The 27,777-nt window shown below is 40.4% G+C and overlaps 1 protein-coding gene across 1 annotated transcript; it reads left to right on the top strand.

Moving 5' to 3' along the window:
* The first annotated feature begins 232 nt into the window (after positions 1 to 232).
* Positions 233 to 15,698, top strand: Pex13 (peroxisomal biogenesis factor 13). Its single transcript, XM_013022559.1, has 4 exons — positions 233 to 398; positions 10,113 to 10,807; positions 13,149 to 13,274; positions 14,549 to 15,698. Exons 1-4 carry the CDS (start codon positions 307 to 309, stop codon positions 14,845 to 14,847), a joined length of 1,212 nt encoding a protein of 403 aa, XP_012878013.1. The 5' UTR covers positions 233 to 306; the 3' UTR covers positions 14,848 to 15,698.
* The last annotated feature ends 12,079 nt before the right edge of the window (positions 15,699 to 27,777 follow it).

A 27,777-nucleotide genomic window follows, 5' to 3' on the forward strand; every position in this document is an offset into this window, starting at 1 on the left:
CCCCCCCCCCACACACGCTCAGTTCTAGGCCACACTAGCCTCTGCCGGAAGCATCGATGAACCCACCTCCGCCACTTTAGGACGCAGACTCTTCCTAGGGAAAGTAAGAAGGGAACTTTTCCTCCCACGAATGGGTAGCATTCTCCTGGTCTCAGATAGACGCCCCCAAAGCTTTCCCCAGACCTGTCGGGACGGGCGGGGTAGGATGCTCGGCGTTCGTCTCATCGTGCCTGGCGCGTGAGGCGTTTGTGTACCGGGGCCGGGGACCGTCCGGGCCGGGAGCGGCAGCCGACCCGAGGCGGAGAGATGGCGTCGCAGCCTCAGCCTCCCCCGAAACCCTGGGAGACCCGCCGAATCCCGGGGGCCGGGCCGGGACCAGGACCCGGCCCCACCTTCCAGTGAGTGTGAAATCCTTCGCGCACGGGGTTTGGTGGGCCGAAAGCAGGGGCTTGGCCGGAGGCGGTTGAGGCCGTTACGGGAGGGAGGGTGGGAGGGGGGGTGCTGGCGGGGGTCCGCGGGGACCCCGGACGCGGGCCCAGGTGGTTTCCGAGTCCGCGGTGTCGCGGTGAGGTTTTCCCCGGAGCGCCCGGGCGCGTCCGTGGGAGCCGGGCGTGGGGGAGAGGCGAAGTTGGGGGCGGGGGGGGCGGGTGCCCTGCGCGGGTTCGCGGACCCCGCCGCCGCCGCCGCCGCCGCCGCCGCCGCTCGGACCCCTGGCCAGGCTTGGAACTTTGGCCTCCAGCAGTTGAGAACGGCGTTTGTCCAGCCCGACCTCGACCCGGAGAAGAGCCCTTCTGTAAAAGCTGTTTACAACCTCTTGAGCAGTCGGTGGAAACCCGAAAGGTCACCGGTGCGCCCCGGCGGCCTCTCCGGGCGCCGCGGAGCTGAGATCCGCGGGAACCACGCTAGGAAGCGGGTCTAATTCCCTGCCCGGCCCGGGAGTGGCCTGTGTGTGCCAAACCGGGTGTGTGTTCCTAAGGCCTGATCGTTTTTGTTTTGTTTTTAATCAGTAGCAAATGGCCTTTGCAACTTCCGAAAGAGCTAAACGTACCGAATTGGAAGAGCTTCACGAATCGATGTGGGGTTTTGGTTTGGGGGGATTTTTTTTTTAAGTTTTTTGGTTCTTTTTTTTTAGATAGGTGGACATTTAACTCAGTAAATGTGGTTCAGATGTGTGTAGTAATGTTGATTTTCTGAACGTAAAAAAAAATTCCTAATGTACTGGAGTAGACTTCTAACGTGTTCTGCAACCTTTAATATTTACGCGCTAAACTGCCTGGACATAATAACTCCTCAGTTTAATGGTAGGCACATAACAAGTCCTGGGCTTCATTAAAAACCCTGTTAAGCCGGAACAACACTTTCTGCCGGCCTTTTAAAGAGTGACGCTGACTTTTGTTTTCATTTAGACAGTTTGCTGGAAGAGAGCGTTTTTATTTTTGCATCTGTTCACGTAAAAAAAAATAACCATTTTCTCCCTTTTCATTTGAATGGTTTTTTGTTTTTTTTTTCCAGTCATGGGGCCTGAACTCTGGCTGGGCGCTGTCCCTCAGCTCTTCAGCTCAAGGCTAGCGCTCTACCACTTGAGCCACAGCGCCACTTCCGGCTGTTTTCTTTTTGCTTATGTGGTGCTGAGGAATCGAACCCAGGGCTTTGAGCACGCAAGGCAAGCGCTCTACCACTGAGCCACCTTCCCAGCCCTTGAATGGTTTTTAAAAACACAGACTGGTAGAAAGATAATACTTGAGTATTAACATCTCGACGTTAAGAAGTATTAACATTTGCCAAATTTCCATTCTTTTATGTATAAATAAAAGTTAAGCCGGGCAGGAAAGTCCGTGAGACTCTTATCACCAGTTAACCAAGTGAAGCTGTGGCTCAAAGTGGAAAAGTGCTATCCTTGAGCAAAAAAAGAAAAAAAAAATGCTCAGGGACAGCTTCCAGGCCCTGAGTTCAAGCCCCATTACTCGTCGACTGACTTACTAAATAAATATGTTAACTGGATTCTGGAGCCTCACACCTAAATCATGGTGTGATCTAAGGAATTCTGTTCAAAGCCAGCTCAAATAGACAAATCCAGTAAATTCTCATCTCCAATTAATGAGCAAAAAGCCAGAACTGGAATTATGCTTTATGTGGTAAAGCACCAGCCTTGAATGAAAAAGCTAAGCAAAAGCTGGCAACCCTGAGTTCAAGTCCCAGTATCAGCAAAAATAAATTATTGTAAATTAAAAAAAGAAAGAGAAACAGTTAAATCCTTTCATTCTTCTTTCCAGTGGTAACTACTGCACATTTGATGTTTTGTATACCAAAAATTTTATTTCTTCTCCAGCACTTAGGTTTGTTGTATTTATATTTTATACTTAAAGCTACTAAAACATACTAAACAAAATGATGTGTATTATTTTCTATTATATATATATCATTTTACTTATCTGTTCTTCCTTTTAATTTTTGTTGCCCACTTACTGATTTTATTTTTTCTTGCTAATTTGTAAATACTTAATTTATTATAACCAAAAAATAGTTTATTATTTGTGCTTTTTGTCTCAGATAAGAAAATGTTTCTAGGGCTGCAAGTGTGACCCAAATAGTAAAGCAACTGCTTAGCAAAGTGCCAACCCCAGAGTTCAAACTCCAGTACTGCCAAAAACAAACACAAGAAATTTTTTCTTGGTATTTTTCTCTAAACTTTCTGGTTTTTATGTTTAGATATTTAATGCACCTGGTGGAACTAAGTTTGGTGTACAAAGTCAGTGTTGAGAATCTTTTTTTTCTATGTAGAAACTAATTGTGCCAGGATTGTTGGTTGTGAAGTATATTTTATCTCACATCCTCTTTAACTATACTGTAATCCTGTTTGGGGAGTTTTGTGACTTTTGATCTATCTGCTCATAAGATTGGGTCTCCCCATGTTGCCCCCAACTTCTGGGCCTAATAAATCCTATCTTCCTGCTTCAGCCTTCTAGGTAGCTGGGTCTACCAGCTACTGGGTAGTGTAGTGCCATCACACCCAGCTGATAAGTTTTGATGTGTATTATATGCCAAGTGTCTCCTTGTCTTGCTGTTCTTCAGAATTGCTTTTGTTACATTAGCCTTTGAATTGATTCAATACTGGGGTTTGAATTTAGGGCTTCATGGCCTCAGGGCTTTGTACTTGGAGGCAGGCACTTTACTGCTTGACCATGCCTCCAGTCCTACATTCACCTTTCTAAAAAAAAAAAAAAAGTTATTGGGGCGCTGGGAATGTGGCTTAGGGCCCATACTGGGACCTTGAAGAAAAGGTAAAAGTATTAAAAGGGAAATAGACTAGTCCTGGTAAGAAATCCAGTTTTAAATCAATACAATCGTTACTGAATTAAAGTAATCCTAGATTCCTAGTTCCAATCAAAAGTATATGTCTTCCTGGGGGTGTGTTCAAAGAGTAGAGTGCCTCAAACCTTCATAGTACCCCCCCTCCAAAAAAAAAAGTAAAGTGAATCTTTGGAAGAAGGTATCATCTCTAGGTTTCACATCACTTTAATTTACTAATACACAGTGTTTCGCTCTCATTTTAAATAATGAGACACCAGGTTCTGATGTCTCATACCTGTAACCCAAGAGCTGAGATCTGAGGATCTCTGTTCAAAACAAGCCTGGAGCAGGAGTCTGTGAGACTATTGTCTCCAATTAATCACCAGAAAACCAGAAGTGGTACTGTCACTCAAAATGGTAGAGCACTAGCCTTGAGTGAAAGAATTCAGGGACATATCCTAGGTCCTGAGGTAAAGCCCCATGACCAACCAAATAATAATAATATAATTGAGTCTTCATCAGTGGCTATAGCCTCTTGACCTTCAACTTCCATAACTATAAGCCAGTCTCAGCTTCATAGTTATAGGAGGTGCCTGGAACTGCTGTAATCTCTGGAGCTCATGAAAAAAACGTTGGCCACATACTGGGGAAGCTGAGCAGCTGGCCAGAAAAAAGGAAAGCACCTGGCTCCTTGGTGGCACTGGGTTAAGATGTAGGAAGCACACCAGGAACTGTCCTTCTGGAATTAGTTAGACCTGAATTATGCCTGTTTATTAATTGGTTCATGATTTGGAAGTCTGATTGCCTTCAACTGCTAGAAAAATGTCTGGTGAAACTTGAACTGAATTGTTTTCCATGGCTTTCCTCTTGTCCTCTGTTTACAATAAGTCATGGTGTTCCATCTTTGAGTAGACTGGAAAGGTTGTCTCTCCTTTTTTGTATTCTTTGGTATATTAGGGGGGAAAATGGGCCCAATTGCTGGGGGCTCACTCCTATAATCCTAGCTACTTAGCCTGAGATCTGAGGATCAAAATTCCAAGCCAGCCTGGGCAGAACAGTCCATGAGACTGTTATCTCCAATTAATCAGCAAAAAGTTGGAAGTGGAGTGGTGCCTCAAGTGGTAGAGCACCAACCTTGAGTGAAAAACTAAGGGGGAGGGCCCTGGGCCCAAGTTCCAGCACAAGAGAAACAAGCAACCCCCTCCCAAAAAAAACAAGCAAACCTGGGGCTGGGAATATGGCCTAGTGGTAAAATGCTTGCCTAGCATGTATGAAGCCCTGGGTTTGATTCCTCGAGTACTACATACACAGAAAAGGCTGGAAGTGGCACTATGGCTCAAGGGTAGAGTATTAGCCTTGAGCAAAAGCAGCTCAGGGACAGTACCCAGGTACTGAGTTCAAGCCCCAAGACTGGCAAAAATAAATAAATATATAAATAAGTAAATAAATCCATTGTACAGTTTTATCCCCTAAAGAATAGCCAGTAGATAGTCAGCTATTGACACCAAAATTGAATCAACCTAATCTTTTCTACTGTTTTCTAAAGAGAGTAAGATCATACTTTTCTCACTTCTAAAAAATAAAATTAGGCCTAAATGACAACAAAAATAATACGTTTTTGAAAAGAACAGTATCAGACAATACAAAGATCTCTATAGGAGATCCAGAAAAATGGAATTATTAGACTTAAAACAACTATGCTTAATGTATTTTTAAGACAAAACTAGAATTTTTCAGTTGAGAACAGAAACTATAAAACAGAACCAAATGAGAATTGTAAAATTAGGAAGGGGAAAAAAACCCTGAAACTATGAGATGACTGGTCCAATAGGCAATAAGGTACAGGATATAAAGAAAGGAAGGGCTTAGCCATGTAGGATGGCCACATGCTGTGATCCTAGGACTAGGGAGGCTAAGGAAGGTCATGCATTCAAGGCCAGCCTGGGCAACTTAGAAATTGTAGTTAAAAACCCAGGCGCTGGTGCTCACGCCTGTAATCCTAGCTACTCAAGAGGCTGAGATCTGAGGATGGAGATTCAAAGCCAGCCAGGACAGGAAAGTCCGTGAGACTTACCTCCAATTAACCACCAGAAAACCAGAAGTGGTGCTGTGGCTCAAGCACTAGGTAGCCTTGAACTGAAGAGCTAAGGGACAGCGCCCAAGCCCAGAGTTCAAGCCCCCAACCACCACCAACAACAACAACAAAATCCAAGTAAAGTAGAGAGAAATTTGATAGAATGCCTATCAAAAATAAAAAGCAAAGCCAGGAGCTGGGGGCTTACTCCTGTAATCATAGCTACTCAGGAGTCTGAGATCTGAGGATTGCAATTTGAAGCTAGCCTATGCAGGAAAAGTCCATGAGACACTAATCTCCAGTTAACCACAAAAAGCTGGAGCTGTGGCTCATGGCAGAGCACTAGCCTTGCAAAAAGGCTCAGGGACAGCACCCAAGCCTGGAGTTCAAGCCCCATTACTGGCACACGGGCACACACAGATTCCAGTCGCCACACCTACAATCCTAGCTACTCAGAAGGCTGAGGTCTGAGGATTCTGGTTCAAAGCTATCCTGGACAAATTTGAGAGATTCTTATCTCTAATTAGCAAAAGCCAGAGCTGGAGAACTGGAGGTATGGCTTAGTAGGATACCAGCCATGATCAAAAAGCCAAATGAGAGTGTAAGTCCCAGAGTTCAAGCAGTAGCAGCACTAAAAGAAAAAGAAAGGTCCAGGTCTGAAGGGTAGAGGCTTACTATGGTCATTCTCTTTTAGGGTTGCTTGGCCTAGCGGGTCTGTTTAAAAGCTCTACAGGGTTGTCGCATCCTGTCAGCCACCTCCTCCTGAATTGTCCCTAGTTCCTAGAGAAATAGCTAAAAAGGCCAGGCTCTATACATTATTTTTTCACTCCTGATCCCAACACCAAAAATTCTCAGTGCCTTGTTCTCTGATGCTTTAAGCAGATACTAGCTTATCTATGTTTCCATTGGAGGGTTAGTCTCATTACCCAGACTACAATTACTTAAAGTGTAATCCCAAAATTCCATATTTCTACTCTGTTCCTTAAAGTCGAACAACTAATTTTTTTGTCATATAGTTGCAGCATAGTTCCTGTGGTTGCAGGTATCGTCTGAACTTTCTAATGGAATTTTTTAAATGTTTACATGTTTTACTTCCTTTGATTTTTCACAGATACTGCTTTATCTCTGGTGATTTTTAAATATGTCTAGAATCTTTGATTTGCTATTACATTAAATGAGTTTTTCCTTGAAAAAATAATAATGTTGATTTTTGTTTCTTGATGTTTACACTTCATGTTTTGTGCCTCTCACCTCTACCCTATGCCAGGGATTGAACCCCAGGATTCAATCACTGCTAGAGGCAAGTGTTGTATCCCAGCCTTAGTGATGTTTTTTAACACAATTATTTTGAGTAGGAATCATAGAGTTCTATTTTTTTTCTATTTCCCTTTTTCTACATGTCTTTCTCTGCCTAGTAGGTTTTCTGTTGCGTCTACTTGTTTCCTTGGCACCCAATTCCATATAATAATCAGGTATAAAAAAGCTGACTAAGGAGATCTCAGATTGTCACTGTGTCTGTAGATGTTAACTTGGTTTATTTTCCTGAGCTTGCAGCATATCAGAATCCACCCCCTTTTTAGGTTTGTAACTTTGTGAAAATCTTAAAATTAGCAAGTCAGTAAATAGGAATCAGGTAGTGTATTCTAGTTCCTGGCCTCAGGCAATGAGTAATTCAATTTTTAAAATTTTTTATTTCATTTTAGATTGATCCCAACCCAGAATATATAGTAGGCCTGTACTTTCAGTCTTCTTCATTTTTTACATTTTTTTTTCTTTTGGTCAGTCATTGGGCTTGAACTCTGGACCTAGGTGCTGTCAGCGCAAGGCTAGCACCCAGCCACTTGAGCCACAGTGCCACTTCCAGTCTTCTGGTGGTTTATTGGAGATGAGAGTCTCACGGATTTTCCTGCCCCATCTGGCTTTCAACCATGATCCTCAGATCTCAGCCTCCTTAGTAGCTAGGATTATAGGCATGAGGCACTGGCACTCTGCTACTTTTTACATTTTTCTTTTATTTCTGTTCCACAAGTCTGATTATCTCCTATTATGCCTGGTTATGTCTATACTTTGGGTTCCTCCCCTACTGGTATCCTCCTTTGGTGTAACTGTTTGTGTTTAAATGCCTAGAGGCCTATATAATTATGTCCAGTTTGTTTTAGCTCTAGCTTCCACATAAGAGAGAAAATGTGCTATTTGTCTCTCGGAGCTTGGCTTACCTCATTTAACAGGATTTGTTCTAGGTCCATCCATTTCCCTGTAAATAACATAACCTTATTTCTAATGGATGAGTAAAATTTCATTGTGTATATATACTACATTTTTTTAAATTTAATTTTATTTTATTTGTGAACATACTGTACAGAGGGGTTACAATTACATGGGCAGGATAATGCGTACATTTCTTACCAAGCATTGCAGCCTCCTCCTTTGTTTACCCTTCACATCCCTTCCCAGCCTCCCTCCTCCCCCACTATATACTACATTTTATTGATCCACTTACCTGTTTTAGGCCAACTGGGCTGTTTCTATAACTTGGCTATTTTGAATAGTGCAGCAATAAACATGGATATGCAAGTGTCTTTATGGTATTCTGGCTTGTGATATTCTGGGTAGATGCCCAGGAATGGAATGGCTGGGTTGTAGGGAAGATCCATGGGGTTTTGTTCTGTTTTGTTTTTTTATGAACCTCCAGACTGCTGACCCAAGTGGTTATACTAGTTTACATTCCCAGTGTAATGGAGTTCCTTTTGCCCCACATCCCTGCCAGTGTTTGTTGTTGCTATTCGAATTCCTGATGTTGGCAAATCTAGCTGGTGTGAGATGGAATATCAAAGATGTTTTGATTTGCACTTCCTTTGTGCCAGGGATGTTGACCATTTCCTCGTGTGTCTATTTGCCATATGAATTTTTTTTGTGGGGGGAGTGGTGGGTGTTTATTTGCCGGTCCCAGGACTTCTGAACTCTGGGCCTGGTCGCTATCCCTGGTTCCACTTTGCTCAAGGCTAGTGTTCTACCACTTGAGCCACAGCTCCACTTCCAGTTTTTTCTGTGATTAATTGGAGATACATGGACTTTCCCACCTGGGCTGGTTTCAAACTGATCCTCAGATCCCAGTGTCCTGAGTAGCTAGGATTATAGCTGGAGTCAATCTGGATTCATTTTGACTATCATTTGGATAATACATTTGTGAGACTATTGTTAATTTTAATGATGGGATTTAAAATTATGATTATCTTGTATGAAAGGTCTCTTTTTACAAGATGTATATTTCAGAAATAGTAAGGGATGGCATATCAGCTTACAAGTAAGTTTCGGGTGCTTAAATAATTTGTGTAAGACAAGAATAGGAAATGTGGCAAAATCCTAATAATTGACTACATTCTTCCAAATTGTTTTTCTGTTAGAAATCTTTAAAATAAAAAGTTAAGAAGGGAAGACTGGACACTTAACATTAACAACACGTGATTTGTCCTACGCCAGTCTTTTTTAGTTGTCCTTAACTAGTTTTAACAGAAGCAAAAATACACAGTGAACACTAGATACTTAAGTATGTCATAAGATAGCATTAAAACCAGAGAAAGGCAAAAAAAAGCTGATTTTGAGTGTTTAGATTCTTCATAATTTTTTTAAAATAACATTGATTGCAATTGATGAAACAAGACTACACAAGAAACTATTCATAGTCTATTATAATATATATATACATTAATATTCACTGATGAGAAAATCCATTGTAGTACTTGTATCAGTGCCTATTTTATATTAAACACTGTATGAGGTAATGGAGAAACAATATCTAGAACAAAGCATGTTTGGAAGAAGTGAACATCATGCAGGTCTTTCTCTCTTTGTACCAGAATGTAAACTCAAGGCTTTGAAGTAGTATGGCTTACTTGTTCAGCTGACACTCTTCTACTTGAGTTACATCTGTACCTTGGCTTTTGGCTGTTTTATTTTTGTTTTTGTTTTTGGTCATGGGGCCTCAATCTTGGGCCTGGACACTGTCCCTCAGCTCTTCAGCTCAAGGCTAGTGCTCTACCACTTGAGCCACAGCACCACTTCCAGCTTTTTCTGCTTATGTGGTGCTGAGGAATCGAATCCAGGGCCTCATGCAAGCAAGGCAAGCACTCTACCACTGAGCCACCTTCCCAGCCCTGGCTGGTTATTTTGTAGATGGACTTTCACAGACTTTTCTGCCCAGACTGAGTTCAAAACTTGATCTTCTGACTTTCGCCTCCTGAGAAGCTAGGATTATAAGTGTGGGCCACCAGTAATATAATTTTTTTGTAATTTATAGTCAAGCAAAATCAAATAGCCATGAGCCTATTTGAAAACCAGAAATGTTGGCCTCTAGGATAGGATGACTTGTAATCTTGGACACCTGGAGGCTGTAGTTAAGGATTCCAATCTAAAGCTAGCCCTTAGGCAAAAATGCAAGACCCTACCTGAAAAATAAAGCCAAAAGGGTTGTGGGTATAGTTCAAATGGTAGAGTGCCTGCCTCTGCCCTTGGTTCAAACTCCACTACTGACAAAGAAAAAGGAAAAAGGAGTGGGTAGAAGTGTAGCTCAATTGGTTGAGCACTTGCTTAGCATGTTTAGACCCTAGGTTCAATCCCCAGGACTGAAAAAAAACAATTATAGAGCAAAAAAAAATACAATAACCAAAAATTAAAACACTGGATTTAATCACAGATTTATTGAGTATATTATGTTCTTAAGTAACTATTTGAATGTTTTTGATTTTAGATCTGCTGACTTGGGTCCTACTTTATTGACAAGACCTGGACAACCTACACTAACCAGAGTGCCCCCACCTATTCTTCCAAGGCCATCCCAGCAGACAGGGAGCAGCAGTGTGAACACTTTCAGACCTGCTTACAGTTCATTTTCTTCTGGCTATGGCACCTATGGAAATTCATTTTATGGAAGCTATAGCCCTTATAATTATGGATATAATGGGCTGAGCTTTAACCGCCTCCGTGTAGATGAACTTCCACCCAGTAGGTTCGTTCAGCAAGCAGAAGAAAGCAGCAGAGGTGCATTTCAGTCCATTGAAAGTATTGTACATGCATTTGCCTCTGTCAGTATGATGATGGATGCTACCTTTTCCGCTGTCTATAACAGTTTCAGGGCTGTATTGGATGTAGCAAATCACTTTTCCAGATTAAAAATACACTTTACAAAGGTTTTTTCAGCTTTTGCTTTAGTTAGGACTATAAGATACCTTTATAGACGAATACAGTGGATGATGGGTTTGAGAAGAGGCTCGGAGAATGAAGACCTGTGGGCAGAGAGTGAAGGAACTGTGGCCTCCCTTGGTGCTTATGACCCAGCAGCTAACTCAGCAAAATCTTGGCCAATATTCTTGTTCTTTGCTGTTATTCTTGGTGGTCCTTATCTCATCTGGAAGCTTCTATCTACTCACAGTGATGAAGTAACAGGTAAGAATAAGGGAACAGGTTCAGAAACCATGTAACAATCTAAACCTTAAGAACAGATTTTTTTCAGCCATGGGTGCTGACTTAAGACTTTAATCTTAGCACTTGGAGGACTAAGACAGGAGGTAGATCATAAGTTTAAGACCAGCCCGAGCGACATAGTGATATTCTATCTCAAAAAGAAAAAAAAAAGGATAGTTATACTTAAATTAGCATTCTTTATTTGCATTTACTGTTTTAAGAGCTTCTTCACTAAAATAATAGCAAAGACAAACTTGCTGATTTATTTCTTTATTATTTAGCCAGAATTTAGAAAGTAGTAAACTTGATACTATGAGAATACAAAGATACACAGGGCATAATCCCTAATCCTTTTTTTTTTTATTGTAAAGATACTGAATCCCTTTTTTTTTTGTCAGTCATGGGGTTTGAACTCTGGGCTTGGGCACTGTCCCTGAACTCTTCTGCTCAAGGCAAGCCCTTTTCTTTTTTAATTTATTGAGAGAAAAGTAGTTAAGACACATGCACAAGCTCTGATCAAATTCAGGGCCTTGTGCATACTGCAGAGTTCTACCACTGAGCTACATCCTTGGCCCTTTGTCTTTTAAGAAATTATTTTTTTTAATTTAATTTTATTTGTGAACATACTGTACAGAGGGGTTACAATTACATGGGCAGGATAATGCGTATATTTCTTACCAAGCATTGCAGCCTCCTCCTTTGTTTACCCTTCACATCCCTTCCCAGCCTCCCCCTTCCCCCCCATCCCAATCCTTCTCCTTCCTCCCCTACCCCCCCCCCACCGACATTGTAAAGCTCGTTTTGGACTTGACAACTTGTACTTCTCATTGTTGCAACAGTAGGCACTGGTGACTCACGCCTATAATCCTACCTACTCAGGAGGCTGAGATCTGAGGATCATAGTTCAAAGCCAGCCCAGGCAGAAAACTCTGTGAGACTCTTATCTTCAATAAACCACTACAAAACCGGAAGTGGCACTGTGGCTCAAATGGTAGAGCACTCGCCTTAAGCTGAAGAGCTGAGCGCCCATGCCCAGAGTTCAAGCTCCAGGACTGACCAAAAAAAAAAGCAAAAAAGAAAAAAATTAAGTTTTGTCCCAGTGGCTCATTCCTGTAATCCTAGCTTCTCAGGAGGTTAAGATCTGAAGGATCTGATTTGAATCCAGTTCAGGCATAAAAGTCTGTGAGGCTCAATCAAACCAGCAAAAGGCAGCCTGGGAAGTCTTTAACTCTTATTTTCTGCATAGAGAACAAGAAACATTTCTCTCCCTTTTCCATTTGTCCCTTCTTTAACCCTATTCTATTAAAATAAATGATTACTGAAACTTTTAAAAGCTTGGTGCCAGTGGCTCACACCTGTAATCTTAGCCACTCAGGAGAATGAGATCTAAAGAGTGTATTTCAAAGCTACTCCTGGCAAGAAAGTCCATAAGACTATTATCTCCAGTTGACCAGCAAAAGGAACAGAAGTAGAGCTGTGGCTGTGGTGGTAGAGCACTAGCCTTGAGCAAAAAAACTCAGGGATGGTACTCAGGTGCTGAGTTCAAGCCTCAGGACCAGCACAAAAAAAGAAGATATGGCTTAAGTGGTAAAGTAGCAGGTGGCAGCCAAGCAAGCCTCAGAAGGGTTAAGATCCTGAGTTTAATCTCCAATACAATTTTTTTTTTTAATGTGAGCCAGGCGCTGGTGGCTCATGCCTGTAATCCTAGCTACTCAGGAGGCTGAGATCTGAGGATCACAGTTCAATGCCAGCCTGGGCAGGAAAATTCGTGAGACTCATCTCCAATAAACCACTCAGAAAACCAGAAGTAGAGCCATGGCTCAAGTGGTAGGGTGCTAGCCTTGAGCTGAAGAGCTGAGGGACAGCTCCCAGGCCCAGAGTTCAAATCCCACGACTGACAAAAAAAAAAGAAAAATGTGACCTAATTATGTTTAAGGCTAAAAAGAAAAAAGTTGTACACAGAGGCATGTCATACAAACAACACAGTATAGACTGTTTTGTTACTGAATTAGATGGTATAAGCAGAGACACCATAGCTGTGTCAAATGAGTATTAACTTTGTATATGTATATATGTATATTAACTGAAGAAATCTTATCATTAAATTTTCTTACCCTCCCTCACTAAAAAAAAGAAAAAAAGTGAAACAACAACCAAATGGCTTATTTGCTAATAAAGCTGTTTATTGGTGGTGATTACAACCAAAGAAATGTGTATGTTGCAAATAAATTTATACAATTTATAATCAACAGTCAATAAAATATCTGCATTTCTCTTTCACAAGATTTACTAATCTATTCTTAATTCTTAATTTGGCTTGTAGGCAACATCAACTGGGCAAGTGGTGAAGATGACCACGTAGTTGCTAGAGCAGAATATGATTTTGCTGCTGTATCTGAAGAAGAAATTTCTTTCCGTGCTGGTGATATGTTAAACTTAGCTCTCAAAGGTAATAAGTTGAAAATATCTCTGGTTTGTTTTTGTTTTTGTTTTTTTCTGGTTCTAGAACTTGAACTCAGGGCCTGGGCACTGTCCCTGAGCTTTTGGCTCAAGGCTAGTGCTCTACCACTTGAGCAATAGCTCTACATCCAGCTTTTTTTGGTAGTTTATTGGAGATAAGAATCCTGCTGACTTTCCTGCCTAGGTTGTCAAACCTTCATCCTCAAATTAGCCATCTGAGTAACTAGGATTACAAGTGTGAGCCAAACTAATGTGGCCTTCAAACTAACTCCGAATTTTTAATATTTACAAAAGTAGTATTAGAGGGGCTGGGGAGGTGGCTCAGTGGTGGAGCACTTGCCTTGCATGCATGAGGCCCTGGGTTCAATTCCTCAGCACCACATAAGCAAGAAAAAAGCTGAGGGACAGCGCCCAGGCCCAGGGTTCAGGCCCCACAACCGGACCCAAAAAGAAAAAAAAAAAAAAGTAGTATTAGAAACTACAACCAAGGCTCTTGTTCCTTCTTAGTTAACTTTTGAGATGGATACTAAAATGTATCTTTAATAGTCAATATTAAAGAACCTCAGCAAGTAATATATACACATCTCAGGAATAGTTTGGAACAGGTCACTAATAGGTTTTAATGATTCCTGACAAAATGACTTTTCCTTAATAATGTGAATTCTTGTTTGTGTGAATTCTGGATTATTGCAGAATGTCATGTTCTGTTATCCTACCCTTATTTCGCATATGAGAAAACTGAGACTCAAGATGAATAAATTTTCCAGTTAAGCTAAGATATGGTAAAGCTGGTTATGACTCTTTGCTCCAGATTAGCATTGAGCAGTGGCTTGAGCCATAGCTCCACTTCTGGGTTTCTTGCTTTCATGGACTTCAGGTTTGAATCACAATCCTTGGAGCTCAACCTCCTGAGCAGCTAGGATTATAGGTTTGAGCACTAAGCTCAAACCTGAACTTTTATCTACTCTTGATAACTTTTCTATAGTAATACCTGTTAATAGAAATTTGAGTCTCTTGAACTGTGGTAGGCATTCTACAGAGGGTAGGGGAAAAAAAAGATTTCAGTGTTTAAAATGTTTAATGTGAATAATTTAAAAGAAAGGGTAACAGAGCAAGAACATAGACCTTAACATTTACTTGTGACTATAAAAACATGTTACTTGCTTATACATTTCATTATGAAGGTATGTTTTACTTAGATTTTATCAATATTCGGTTAGACCCTTGAAGTATAATTACAAGGCTTTCTTTTTTTTTCTTCAGAACAACAACCCAAAGTGCGTGGCTGGCTTCTGGCAAGTCTTGATGGTCAAACAACAGGACTTATTCCTGCAAATTATGTCAAAATTCTGGGTAAAAGAAGAGGTAGAAAAACAGTAGAATTGAGTAAAGTTTCCAAGCAGCAACAATCTTTTACCAACCCAACAGTAATTAAAGGAGCCACAGCTGCTGATTCCTTGGATGAACAGGAAGCTGCCTTTGAATCTGTTTTTGTTGAATCTAATAAGGTTCCTGGTACACCTGAATCCACAGGGAAAAGTGGAGATAAACAAGATCTTTGATCTCTTTCATGTTTGGGTGCAGTTGAACAATACTTTAGAGTACTTTTAAAAATCATTTCTTATAAAGAAATTAGTCTACAATTCAATGAAAACATTTGTTATTGGCTATTCCAGGTGTTTTGCTGCTAGAAATTATTAAAGTTATACACTAATATGTTGGTCTAGTGACCTGGTTACATTTTATGATTTATTGGACCACGAAGACATTTATTTCACCTAGCTTTTAAGATTATGGAGATTGCTCTCATTTTCCTGTATTTAAGTCCCTTGGCTTATTAGAACAGTAATTTTGATGAACTATACAATATATGGTTTACTTCAGAAGGGATCATTAATGCTTTTCAGAGTTGTAGGTTAAGTGACTTGAAATCCTCAAAAATTCAGTGATAACATATACATATCAGAATAGGCCAAAAAGCTAATTTTTTATAATCTTAAGTAAACTGAATAAAAATTTTCTGATCTGTTTTATGTCCAGTGTTGGGTTTACTTTAGGTAGTAATATGTTTTTACCTACAAACAATAGATAAAATTATCTTTTATATATATTATCTTGAAAGTCACTGTGAAAGCATTATAAAGGTAGTCCTAGAATGACAGAGTATAACTCTTCTCTTTACAGCTAGTTTTTACCCTGAATCAGTAAAAATACATAAAAAGATTTATTTTCTTTTTCCTTCAACCAAGATTCTAGTCCTTTTGGGTTTTCACTTAATGATATAATCAATTCTAGTGGTAGGGAGTTTTAATTTTTTCATTGGTTCTCTGCTACCTTGTGTAATTATAAAATTTCCATATTCAAATTCTTTAAACATTGAAAATATATGCCATTAAATACACATTTTTTTTTTGCTTGTTTGGTTTTTTTGGGGGGGGAGGGGGAGTCCGGTCATGGGGCCTGAACTCTGGGCCTTGGTGCTATCCCTCTGCTCTTCAGCTCAAGGCTAGCGCTCTACCACTTGAGCCACAACACCACTTCCGGCTTTTTTTTTCCTTTTTGCTTGTGTGGTGCTGAGGAATCGAACCCAGGGCCTCATGCATGCAAGGCAAGCACTCTACCACTGAGCCACCTTCCCAGTCCCTATACATTTCTTTTGATGTACTTTTTCCTACTAAGACTATAAAATAATGATTCTAAATGCAGTCAGTACACTATATATGAATATTTTCCAAGAATATCGGAAAGTTCACACTCTTGCTGTGAGCATCCTGCAGATTAACACATCAAGAATTCAAGAATATGCCCAGCACTGGTGGCTCACACCTATAAGCCTAGCTACTCAGGAGGCTGACCTCTGAGGATCATGGTTCAAAGCCAGCCCAGGCAGGAAAGTCCATGAGACTCTAATCTCCAATTAACCACCAGAAAACCAGAAGTGGCACTGTGGCTCAAGTGGTAGAGAGCTCACCTTGAGCTGAAGAGCTCAGGGACAGCTCCCAGGCCCACAGATCAAGCCCCATGACTGACAAAAAAAACACAAGATTATTGAAAACTGAATTTTCTTCTTTTTTGTTTGGGGGTGGAGGTAGCAGTACTATTTGATTTGGAGCTCTCACTTGGCTTTTTTGTTAAATCCCAGCTGACACTTGAGCTATACTTCCTCTTCTGGGTTTTTGCTAGTTAAAAGGAGACTAGAGTCTCACCAGTTTTATCTACTGGGCTGGTTTCTAATTGTGATCTTCAGATTTCAGTCTGAGAAGCTAGGATGAATTTTATTACTAGTATTTTTGGTAGTACTGGGGTTTGAATTCATTTATGTTTACTAGGCATGAACTCTACTGCTGAACTTACAGTGAAAACTGAATTTTTTATAAAAATTATACTTCAGTATTTTTATCTTTGTTACAGATTCATGTTTGTCCAATAAGCAATTCTAGAGCTATATCTAACCAAATAATACACTTACAACTGAAGAACTTTACTAAAGGTTTCTCAGGAAGGAAGCCCTTTGGTTAAAGAATGAGAATGTAGTAACTTATCAGCATTTAAAACAAATCCTGATCATGTGCAGAAAAATAACTACTTATACTAAAATTTATTATTTTAACATCCACATATTCTCTCGCAAGACAGTGAAGTTTCTTATATTCTTCCATTAGTGTTTTGTAATTAAAGGTTCTTTGGTTTGTTAGAAACTGATTTGTGAAAATTTTTTCTTGAAATACAACTTTGATCAAATTTACTAAATTTGGCTTTGAGACATCAAAAATGTGCTACCTGCTCTAACATTTTGTCTAGACATCTAAACTGACTGTTAGTAGCCAAGTAGAATGGGGATGTTTATTAAGGCAGATTTAGGACTGCTATTAAAGTTGTATAGGAAGAAGAGTGTAGCACAAATGATTTCACTTTTCTTAGATAGTTTGTTGTTTGATTAAGTATGCCAAATGACAGCATACATTACTATCTGTATCTTAAAATCTCTATTACAATCCTACAAAAAGCAATGAAAGACTAGAATAGCAGGGTCATTCTGTAGCCTTCTTTAATCATGATAGTTTTAGTATAATTCTTTTAAATAAGATTAAATGTGTAATAGGGTCTAATATTCTTAGGAACTTATTTGAGTACTACTTTACAGAAATTACTAATTAAAACAACATTTTTAACTACATGAATCAAAAGTTATAGTAAAAACAGGTTTCTTTTCATTTTTCTGATTTTATTTTATTGGCTCAGGAAAGAAAAGGAATATACATCTTCAGGGACTTAGGGACTTAGATTTAATATAATTATTTGCTTGAATACAGCTATTCTTTATTTTGTGTTTTCTTTAATGAAAAAAAAATGAATACAGTTTTTTTATTTTTGTTAGATTGTAGAGTTACTTGTCAAATAAAAATGTATTAAACTTAATTGACTTTTTAAAATATAAATGTTAAAAAGTCAATTTTTGCAGGTTTGGAATTACTGTTATCTCTATTTTCCTTCCTGTCACTTATATGTATTACCTGCTGCAGACCAACATGTTCAGTGTCATTCTGACTTAAAGAAAAATACTAGATTTAAACATATTTTTTAAAAATTGCCTACAGGTAGGTCAAACAAAAGTAAGTCCTCAAATTTAGATTTGGAAGATCCAGATTCTAGTCATGAAACCATTACTTAATTTAAGATTAAAGTTCCATTATTTGTCAGTTTCCTTATCTGTCACATGAGAGCACCTTAAAAAAATGCATGGTACAATCAAAAGAGTTTTTTGTGTACTTAAACTTCAGAGATCCTATAAAATTATCACAAAGTTAATGGTCTATTAGAGCTTCACACATACTTCATTAAAAATTAAGATTAGCTTACCTGTGCATATAATTTCGCCCAAAATACAATTTTAAATTATTTTACTGTACTTGGTAACTTAACAGTGGAATATTTGCTCAACATAAAAAATATTGTTGGAGGGGCTGGGAAGGTGGCTCAGTGGTAGAGCATTTGCCTTGCATGCATGAGGCCTTGGGTTCGATTCCCCAGCACCACATAAGCAAAAAGAAAAAAAAATATTGTTGGACTGGGAAGGTGGCTCAGTGGTAAGTGCTTGCCTTGCATACATGAGGCCCTGGGTTGGATTCCTCAGCACCACATAAGCAGGGGAAAAAAAGCCAGAAGTGGTGCTGTGGCTCAAGTGGTGGAGCGCTAGCCTTGAGCTGAAGAGCTGAGGGACAGCTCCCAGGCCCAGAGTTCAGGCCCCACGACCGGACCCAAAAAAAAAAAAAGAAAGAAATATTGTTTATTTGGTATTGCCTCTCCAAATGTTCTTTTATATTATGTAGTTTTTTTATTTAGTTTATCTTATTTGGGAGCATGAACTGTTTCATTTCCAAAATCCTGTGGGACATTTACTATATTAAACCCCAGACACACTTTTGGACATTTCACAATAGTAGTGTTTAAGAATCACTATCTCCATGGGAGGGGGGAGGAGATTATAAACCAGATGCTCACCCCAGTAATACTAGTCTGAGATCTGAGAATCAGTTTGAAGTCAGCCCAGGCATAAAAGTCCATAAGATTCTTATCTCTAGTTGACCAGCCAAAAGTTGAAAGTGAAGCTGTGGATCAAGTAGAGTGTTAGCCTTGAATGAAAAAGCCATGTAAGAGCTTGAGGACCTGAATTCAAGCCCTAGTATGGCACAAAAAAAAAAAAAATCATAAGTTTACATTCTTCAAAACACTCTTCGTGGAAATCCACTGGGCTAAAATTTGAAATGATGCCAGGTGCCAGTGGCTCACACCTGTAATCCTAGCTACTCAGGAGGCTGAGATCTGAGCATCGCAGTTCAAATCCAGCCTGGACAGGAAAGTCTGTGAGACTCTCCAATTAAGCACCAGAAAACCAGAAGTGGCACTATGGCTCAAAGTAGTAAAGTATTAGCCTTTAGCTGAAGAGCACAGAGACAGCACCCAAGCCCAGAGTTCAAGCCCCACAACAGATCAAAAATAATAATATGGAATGATTGTTACTTACCAGCAACATTTTTAAATTATAAACAGAAAACTCAGAGGTTTTAAGACTTTGCTGAATAACGTATGAACAGTAGCTGAGCTTGCTAATGTTGCAGGCATCTAGAATATACCTTCAGATTTTTATAGGATAGTGCTTCTTGTAGCACATGAGAGTTAGGTAAAGAGGATGCAATATCTTTCTGCAAGCCTAAGTGCCTTTGGTGTGGACTTGTGTCTTTAAGCATGTCAAGTAGAATTGTGGTCTGTTTTCCTAACACTATCTACTAAATAATCCATATTTTCTCCATTTCCTTATACACTTGAGTTGTCATAAACATGACAGTGTTCTGGTATATGCAGGTTCTTTTCCCAGGACAACATCATCTAATATAGCTTTGTAATTCCTTTGTCTTCCTTATGTCATTCCTTTGTTTACTTTGCAAAAAAATAGTTATGTGTAGAGTTTTACTCTATATACATTTTACTGTCAGTTTACCAAGTCCCCTAAAACAAGCTGCTGAAGTATTTTTTGGATTTAGAAAGAAAGGGGTGAATTGCGAATGAATATATGGACATGTTTACAAGGTAAAATCATCTCCATGAACATGATGTTCATTTGTTCAGACATTTTATTTTTTTGGCTAATTCCTTATTACTGCCATTGAAAATGATTTCCTGTTATTTCTGGTAACAAAAAAAAGTATAATGAGCTTTATGTATCTATCTTGAGTTTATACCTTTGATAAATGTTGAGTTCTAATATTGATTCTCCAGTGTTGTCAAATGCACACAGTGACAGCTTTTCTCTCCCTTTTCAGTACTTATTCTATTGATATGGTCAGGTTGTTGGTTTATATTTCATAGAACTGTGGTAGTAATAGGGCTTTTATTTGTGTGTCTTTGTGTATGTGTGCATACACATGTTAGTATGCTACTTGGCTTTTTCCCTCAATAGCTGGTACTCTATCCCTTCAACCCCACCTTCACTTCCAGAGTGTTACTGGGTAATTGAAAGGATTTGTCTTTCTGGATTCTCTGAATTGCTAGGATTATAGGCATGAGCCATTAGTGCCTGCAAGTGCTTCCACCACCCCGTCACCCCCGCCCACCGTGGTCCTGGGGCTTGGACTTGGGGCCAGGTGCTGACCCTGAATGCTTGCTTAAGGTTAGTTCTCTACTACTTTGAACCATAGCTCCACTTCTGGTTTTTGAATGGTTAATTGGAGATAAGAGTCTGATTTTTCTGCCCAGGCTGACTTTGAACCACAATCCTCAGCTCTCAGTCTTCTATGTAGCTAGGATTATAGGCATGAATTACTGGTGCCCAGCCAGGCAGGTGGCTTTATCTTATTTCTGCTTCAGAGTGTAAAATTGTTGTAACAAATATAATACCTACTGGGCTGGGAAGGTGGCTCAGTGGTAGAGTGCTTGCCTTGCATGCATGAGGCCCTGGGTTCGATTCCTCAGCACCACATAAGCAAAAAAAAAAAAGCCGGAAGTGGCGCTGTGGCTCAAGTGGTAGAGCGCTAGCCTTGAGCTGAAGAGCTGAGGGACAGTGCCCAGGCCCAGAGTTCAGGCCCCACGACCGGACCAAAAAACAAAAACAACAACAACAAAAAAAAAATATAATACCTACTGTGTTTTATGAGTCTTTACAAAACCTCCCCTTTTTTGCCCATCCTGAACACGGGCTAGGTGCTATCTCTGAGCTTCTTTATGCTCAAGGCTAATGCTCTGCCACCTGAGCCATGGTGCCACTTCTGGCTTTTTCTGAGTAACTTATTGAAGATAAGAGTCTCATGGATTTTCCTGCCTAAGCTGGCCTTGAACTTCGATCCTCAGATCTCAGCCTCCTGAGTACCTAGGATTACCGGCATGAACCACCAGCACTCAGCTAGAAGGTCCCTTTTTATACATCATTTAAGACTGCATTTACTTAGATGGTCTGGTTTTTCACCTTTAGTAGTAATAGTATAAATGACACTGACTTACTGATATTGAGTCATTTTTCGGTTTTTACTTGATACAGTTTGATACAAATTGATATAATTTTATTAAATATGTACACATAAATGAGTGTGGAGAAGATAAAATGAATTAGCATACAGAAATCTAGCTGTATTCAAATAAAGTAGTATTGGCATCGATGGACAAAATGTCCCCAGAGAAGATAACCTAGAAAGGACTGGGTCACAGCCTAGCTTCAGTTTCTCTGAGAATTTGCAAGTGACTTTTTGAGAAAGCCACTGTGGCCAGGCCCTGAGCAAATCTTGAGGAACATAGGGTCATTCAGAGTTAGTATAATTTGGCACTGGCCACTGGAACTGGATATCTGCTTGCAGCACCATTACATAGAGCACATAGAGCAAGCTGCGTAGGTTTTCCCACTTTTAACATCTCTTTGGCTATTCTCCAATTCCCAGAAGTGGGTCGGAGCAGAAATCCTATGTGTTCTCAACTGATCCACGGCTCAAGTACTTAAAGGAAAGCAGAGTTTCATCACCTCCTGATCCCGCGAACCAGGGATAGATAAAAACCTAGGCCAACCTCAGATTAAAATAAGGTGCAACAGGAGGCAGCATGTGGAACACAGCCCCAAAGGTGTCCTGTTTCATCTGTACTGTTTTGAGCTGGATTCTCTTTGATAACTGACTGGGTTGTCTCTATAAAGAGACCTGCCCGCACCCCCCCCCACACACACACACCAAAAAGAGAGACTCTGATCTTGTGTGTGCTTGTTTTTATTTTTTTGGGGTTTTTTTTGTTTGTTTTCTGGGGTTTTAACTAAGGGCCTAATACTTACTGTGAAAATGTTCTGCTACCTAAGCCACATGTCCAGTTTTAGTTTTAGATAGGGTCTCACTTTTGTCCCAAGACAAGCATCATGTTCCTTCCAAATCTACATATCTGGGATTACAGGTGTGCACTACCATGCCCATCTTGTCTTTTGAGATTAGAGTCTCTCTTGTTCAGGCTGGCCTCAAACGAAGATTCTCCCACCTCTGCCTCCAGAGTATCTGGGATTACAGACAGGCATCAGCCAGGTACCAGTGGTCTACACCTATACTCCTAGCTACTTGGAAGGCTAAGATCTAGAAGAAAGCAGTTCAAGGCCAAGCCAAGCAGAAAAGCTCTCTAGATTCTACCTCCAAAATAACCAACAGAAAGCACAACTGAAGGAGTGGCCCAAGTGGTAGAGTTCCCGGATAGTAAGCATGAGATCCAGAGTTCAAATCCAGTATATACACACCTGTGTGTATATGTATACATATATATATATATATGTAACCTTGTCAGATCTTTGGTCTGAAGCTATTGATTATGTTATTTTGTTTAAAGCTTCTATTTTCTCTTTCTCTGCAAGCTCCTTCTTATAAATGTGCTTTGTCTTTTCTGTATGTTGACAACTAGACCGCTATGAAGGGCATTGCCCTCAGGGAACCCATAAACCTCCCTTCTTTCTAGTTTTCCAGCTCATCAGTTTTGATTGATTTGTGCCCCATCCTCCACAGCTTGTGAAGCCAGCATTCGTTTTAGTGTGGATCTCAGCTAGGGTCTTCCTGTTAATCAGCAGTCTGCCATGCTGTTTAGCATAGCAGAAATAAAAGTTCCTTCCAATTTCCACACCAGTAGCCAATTATTATAGGCTTTGCCTTGTGATAAATCAGTGAGAAGGGGTAGTTCTGCTTCTTTGGGGCATTTTTTTTTTCACCACTAAGAATAGTTTGAAATCAACTAGGAGATAGATTCTCCATGAGGTATGAGAAATAAGGAATGGAAGATACCAATACTAGAAAGTAGGAAAAGCATAATTTTTTTGTGTGTGGGGGGGTATTACTAGACAAACAGCAGCCATATATATTTCATTTTGCTTTGCATCCTTACAGGACCTTAAATTGGAGTGAGCATTGAAAATTTCCGCTTGTCTAGAAAGATCCCTCTTGTGACTCATCAGATCAAAGGCTACTATGTTTATAATGTGTTGTTTTATGTGGCAATGCTCTTTTGAAATCATTGAAAATTCATTAGCCGTGTATAGTACATAGCAACCAAAATCTTAAATTTGTCGGAAAAACTCAGTCCTTAACCATTATATGAAATGGTTACAAGTGTTTTTCCACTTGTATGCGAAAAAACACAAACTTAAAAACCAGCCAAACCTACAAACCAGTCTGTTTGTAGGTTTTGCTTGTTATGTTACTTTGTTTTGTAACATGGTCTCAATATATAGTCCAGGGTGGCCTAGAACTCAAATCTCCTGCTCCTATAACCTGAGTCTTTTGGTTTGGTTTTAGTGTGTGCAGGTGCACGCACACTGGGACCTAAACTCAGAGCTTGGGCACTGTCCTTTAACTTTTTGACTCAAGGCTGGCACTTGAGCCAAAAAATTAATTTCTTAATATGAATAGCTAACACATTTTCCATCAGAAACTTGTTAGTATTCCAGAAGTTGAAAACAGCCAAGCACTGGTGGCTCACACTTGTACTCCTACTGCTCAAGAGGCCAAGATCTGAGGATTAGGGTTCAAAGACATCCTGGGAAGAAAACTCTGTAAGACTTAACTCCAGTTCACTATCAAAAACATAGAAATGGAGGTGTGGCAAAAAAAAAAAACAGCCAAATGAGCATGTTATGGCATGAGTTCTAGCCCTAGTACTGGCACAGATAAAACAAAAATATTACCTTACACTGCTTAGAAGTATTGGCAAAGAGGTGGAGGAAGAGGAACCTCTGCACACTGTTGGTTGGAATGTGAATTAGTACAGCCCTTGTGGAAATTGTGGAAGGTTCCTCAAAAAAACAACAACAAAAAAAAAAACCTACCATTTGATCGAGCAATTTTACTGGTATATGTCTAGGAAATGTCAGGATGTCTATACTACCACTTTCATTGAAGTGTTATTTACTGTAGCCAATATTAATGAATGCAAGTGCTGATTGATAGGGAGTGGATAAAGAGAATATATATGCATGCACAAAGAAAATTAGTCTTTAAAAAAGGTAATTCTGGAGGCTGGGAATGTGGCTTAGTGGTAGAGTGCTTGCCTAGCATACATGATGCCCTGGGTTCAATTCCTCAGTACCACATAAACAGAAAAGGCCAGAAGTGGCGCTATGGCTCAAGTGGTAGAGTGCTAGCCTTGAGCACAGAGAGGCTCAGGGACAGAGCCCAGGCCCTGAGTTTAAACCCCAGGACTGGCAAAAGAAAAAAAAAAGGTAATCCTGTAATTTGTAACACACATAAATCTGATGGACATAAACTAAATGAAGTAAGCAGATACAGATGCTACATTATCTGACTTGTGTGTAATTTTTTTAAATGCAAAAGTAGAATTTAAGATAATTCCTTTTTGGTGGTGATTCCGTTTAAACTCAGAGTCTTGAGCTTGCTATACAGTTACTGTACTCCTGAACCATGCTTCCAGCCCTAACGGTAAAATTATGGCATTACAGGTGGTAGAGAGGATGAGATGTTAAAGGATACAAAATTTCAAAATAAATCCAAGTGATCTATTGCATAACAGTGTATTTGCAGACTAGTTTCATTTGCTCATTGCACAATGGATATTTAAAAACTGTACACCATAAAAAAAAACCTTTGCCAGTTAATAGAATCAAAAAATAATGTGTTGAGGTATATATTTACCTTGTGCTGCTTTCCATTCCTTCTGTGAGATGTGGAAGTGGAAGTTCTTCAACTATTTCAGATGCTGAGACAAAAAAAAAAAGGAAGTGGCACTGTAGCTCAAGTGGTAGAGCGAGCGCTCGCCTTGAGCTGAAGGACAGCGCCCAGGCCCAGAGTTCCAGCCCCACAAAAAAATAAATAAATAAATAAAAATTTAAAAAAAGAAATGTATATAAAAGATGGCAAATTGACAGGCGCCGGTGGCTCACACCTATAATCCTAGCTACTCAGGAGGCTGAGATCTGAGGATCGTGGTTCAAAGCTAGCCCAGGCAGAAAACTCTGAGACTCTTATCTCCAATAAACCCCTAGAAAACCAGAAGTGGTGCTGTGGCTCAACTGGTAGAGCACTCACCTTGAGCTGAAGAGCACAGGGACAGCGTCCAAGCCCAGAGTTCAAGCCCCACGACTGACAAAAAAAAAAAAAAAAAAAGGATGGCAAAGCAGAACTACCAGTCCTGGGCCTGCTCACCTTTACTGTAACTTGCGAAGAAAATGTTTTGTGTTTAAAGTTGTGTTTAAGCCACTGTTTTGGGCTATCCTTATAAAAGCAACTTAGACTGTACTAAGGCTATGAAAGACATAAATTAGCTTTTTTTTTTTCTTGAGACCATGTTACTATATATAGTTCAAGCTGGCCTCAGGTTTGTTGTGTAGCCCTGTCTGACCTCAAAAGTGCCATCCTCCTGTTTTAGCTAGAATTATAGATATGGACCACCCATCCTGACTATGTAGATGAGCTTATAAGCACAAAAGAATAAGACTTAAGGGGCTGGGAAGGTGGCTTAGTGGTAGAGTGCTTGCCTTACATGCATGAGGCCCTGGGTTCAATTCCTCAGCACCACATAAGCAGAAAAAGCCAGAAACCGTGCTGTGGCTCAAGTGGTAGAGCGCTAGCCTTGAGCTGAAGAGCTGAGGGACAGCACCCAGGCCCAGAGTTCAGGCCTCACGACCGGACCCAAAAAAAAAAAAGATTCTCACAACTCAACCTTTTGAGTCACTAGAATGAGAATTACAGAAACTAGGCTTCTCTGCTTCAGTCCTCTGATTAAATCTTGCGAAAAGTATGGAGTGGTAGCCAACACAAACTCACATTCTTACCTACTCTCAGAACAATAATAAGCTTGATAGCCAGATTCTTAGCTCCCGTTAACCAGTAAAATGCCAGCCTGGAGCCTGGCTAAAGTGATAGAGCACCAGCTTTGGGCAAAAAGGCCTCATGAGAGAGTGTGAGCCGAAGCCACAATATCAGTGGGGGGTAGGAGGCTGAAAAATCTTTTAAAAGCTTCAGAATCAGCATTCCAAGTTAATAGGTGACATTTTCCCAAAAGCACCTAGGAAGAATCACCAACCCTCAGGGTTACAGTATGTTTCTAACTGCCAGCCAGTGTCATGCATTTCCTGGATCTTTGTTACTGTTGTACACCCCTTTCACCGCACTTTAAGCTGCTGTTATGGAAACCAAAAAATACAGTAGCTGGAACCAGAGAAATATTTTTCTCTGGTAACACTGGAGGTATGCTCTGCTTCAGAAGGTAATTCAGGACTCCAGATCTTTGTTATTGCTCTGTGATGCTTATAGTTGGTTCTTGTACTCACAGTTTAAGATAACTGACACCATCAACAACAGTAATAGCCATCGTGAAAGCAGAGAGGTAGAAACTTTAAGCACTTGTCTTGGTGGAACAAAATTTGTCTAACTTTGATAGAATAAAAACTGATTTTCAAAAAGTCACAGGTAATACAACTGGAAGAAAGTGGATATACTGTGCAATAAACCACCTAATCTCTACCGATCTATCTATCCGTAATCATTCACTTGTACAAAGCTTTACTTTTTTGCCCCTTCTAACACATTTAATTTTGCATCACAGAAAACACATTCCCAGCAAAGATTAAATATTGACCTATAGTCATTCTGAAACAAGATTGAGCCTTATACATTTTGCTACATTCACAGTAGTATGTAACAAATAGAACGCACTTGGTTAATTAATGTATGAAAAGCACTTTTGTGCTCACGCGTTTAATCCTAGTTACTCAGGAGGCTTTGTTCCTGGCCCGTAAGGCTGCAGCGAAGTCCAGGAGACTTATCTCCAGTTAAACACCAAAAAGGCCATAAGTGGAGCTGTAGCTCAAGTGGCAGAGCACTAGCCTTGAGCAAAAAAGCTCGGGGACAGCGCCCAGGCCCTGAGTTCAAGCCCAAACCCCAGGACTGACACAAAAAACAGTTGTAATCCAGAACTATTCACATTTTTAAGAGAGCCTTCAATAATGATACCAGAAGACAATGCCAGAGAAGATACCTTTGGTGTCCTTCAGATTATGTGATTTTCCTGTTCTACCTAAGCAGATAATATCTAAATGACCGACACCGAGAACCATTTAATCTATTCTCAATCGGATTTATCTCCGGTATAGCTTCCTTTTTTCTGGACTCTGAGTTAGCTATCTTAAGACCAGGCTCCAAAGACCTGGTTGCTAGGAGACAAGACGCTGGAAGGGTGGGGACGCTGCACTGCGTCAAGCCTGACCGCGAAAGCCTTCAGAAGGGGAAAGAGCAGGCCTGGCCTGAGGAAGCAGCCTTCAGGCCTCCAGTTGCTGTTAGGCTTCTGGCTCACTCCTGCCCGGCAGAAGGCCGTCGTTCATTGGCTCCTCCAAAGTGGCGCTAGCCTGCGATTGGCCCAGCGGCGCCGAGCCGGCTTGGCCACACCCTTTGGCGCGGGGGCGGAATCACCCATGCAAACGGGCGGGAGCAGGGGCGGCGTGTGAGGCCGCCGGGGCGGTGGACTAGGTCGCCCGG

The sequence above is a fragment of the Dipodomys ordii genome, unplaced genomic scaffold, assembly GCF_000151885.1.
Source record: "Dipodomys ordii isolate 6190 unplaced genomic scaffold, Dord_2.0 Scaffold63, whole genome shotgun sequence".
Taxonomy (NCBI): Eukaryota; Metazoa; Chordata; class Mammalia; order Rodentia; family Heteromyidae; genus Dipodomys; species Dipodomys ordii.

Coding starts and splice junctions, on each gene's coding strand:
- Pex13 (XM_013022559.1), top strand. CDS start 307: ATGGCGTCGCAGCCTCAGCCTCCCCCGAAACCCTGGGAGACCCGCCGA. Junction 10,808..13,148: donor TCACAGTGATGAAGTAACAG/GTAAGAATAAGG, acceptor TTTGGCTTGTAG/GCAACATCAACTGGGCAAGT. Junction 13,275..14,548: donor GTTAAACTTAGCTCTCAAAG/GTAATAAGTTGA, acceptor TTTTTTCTTCAG/AACAACAACCCAAAGTGCGT.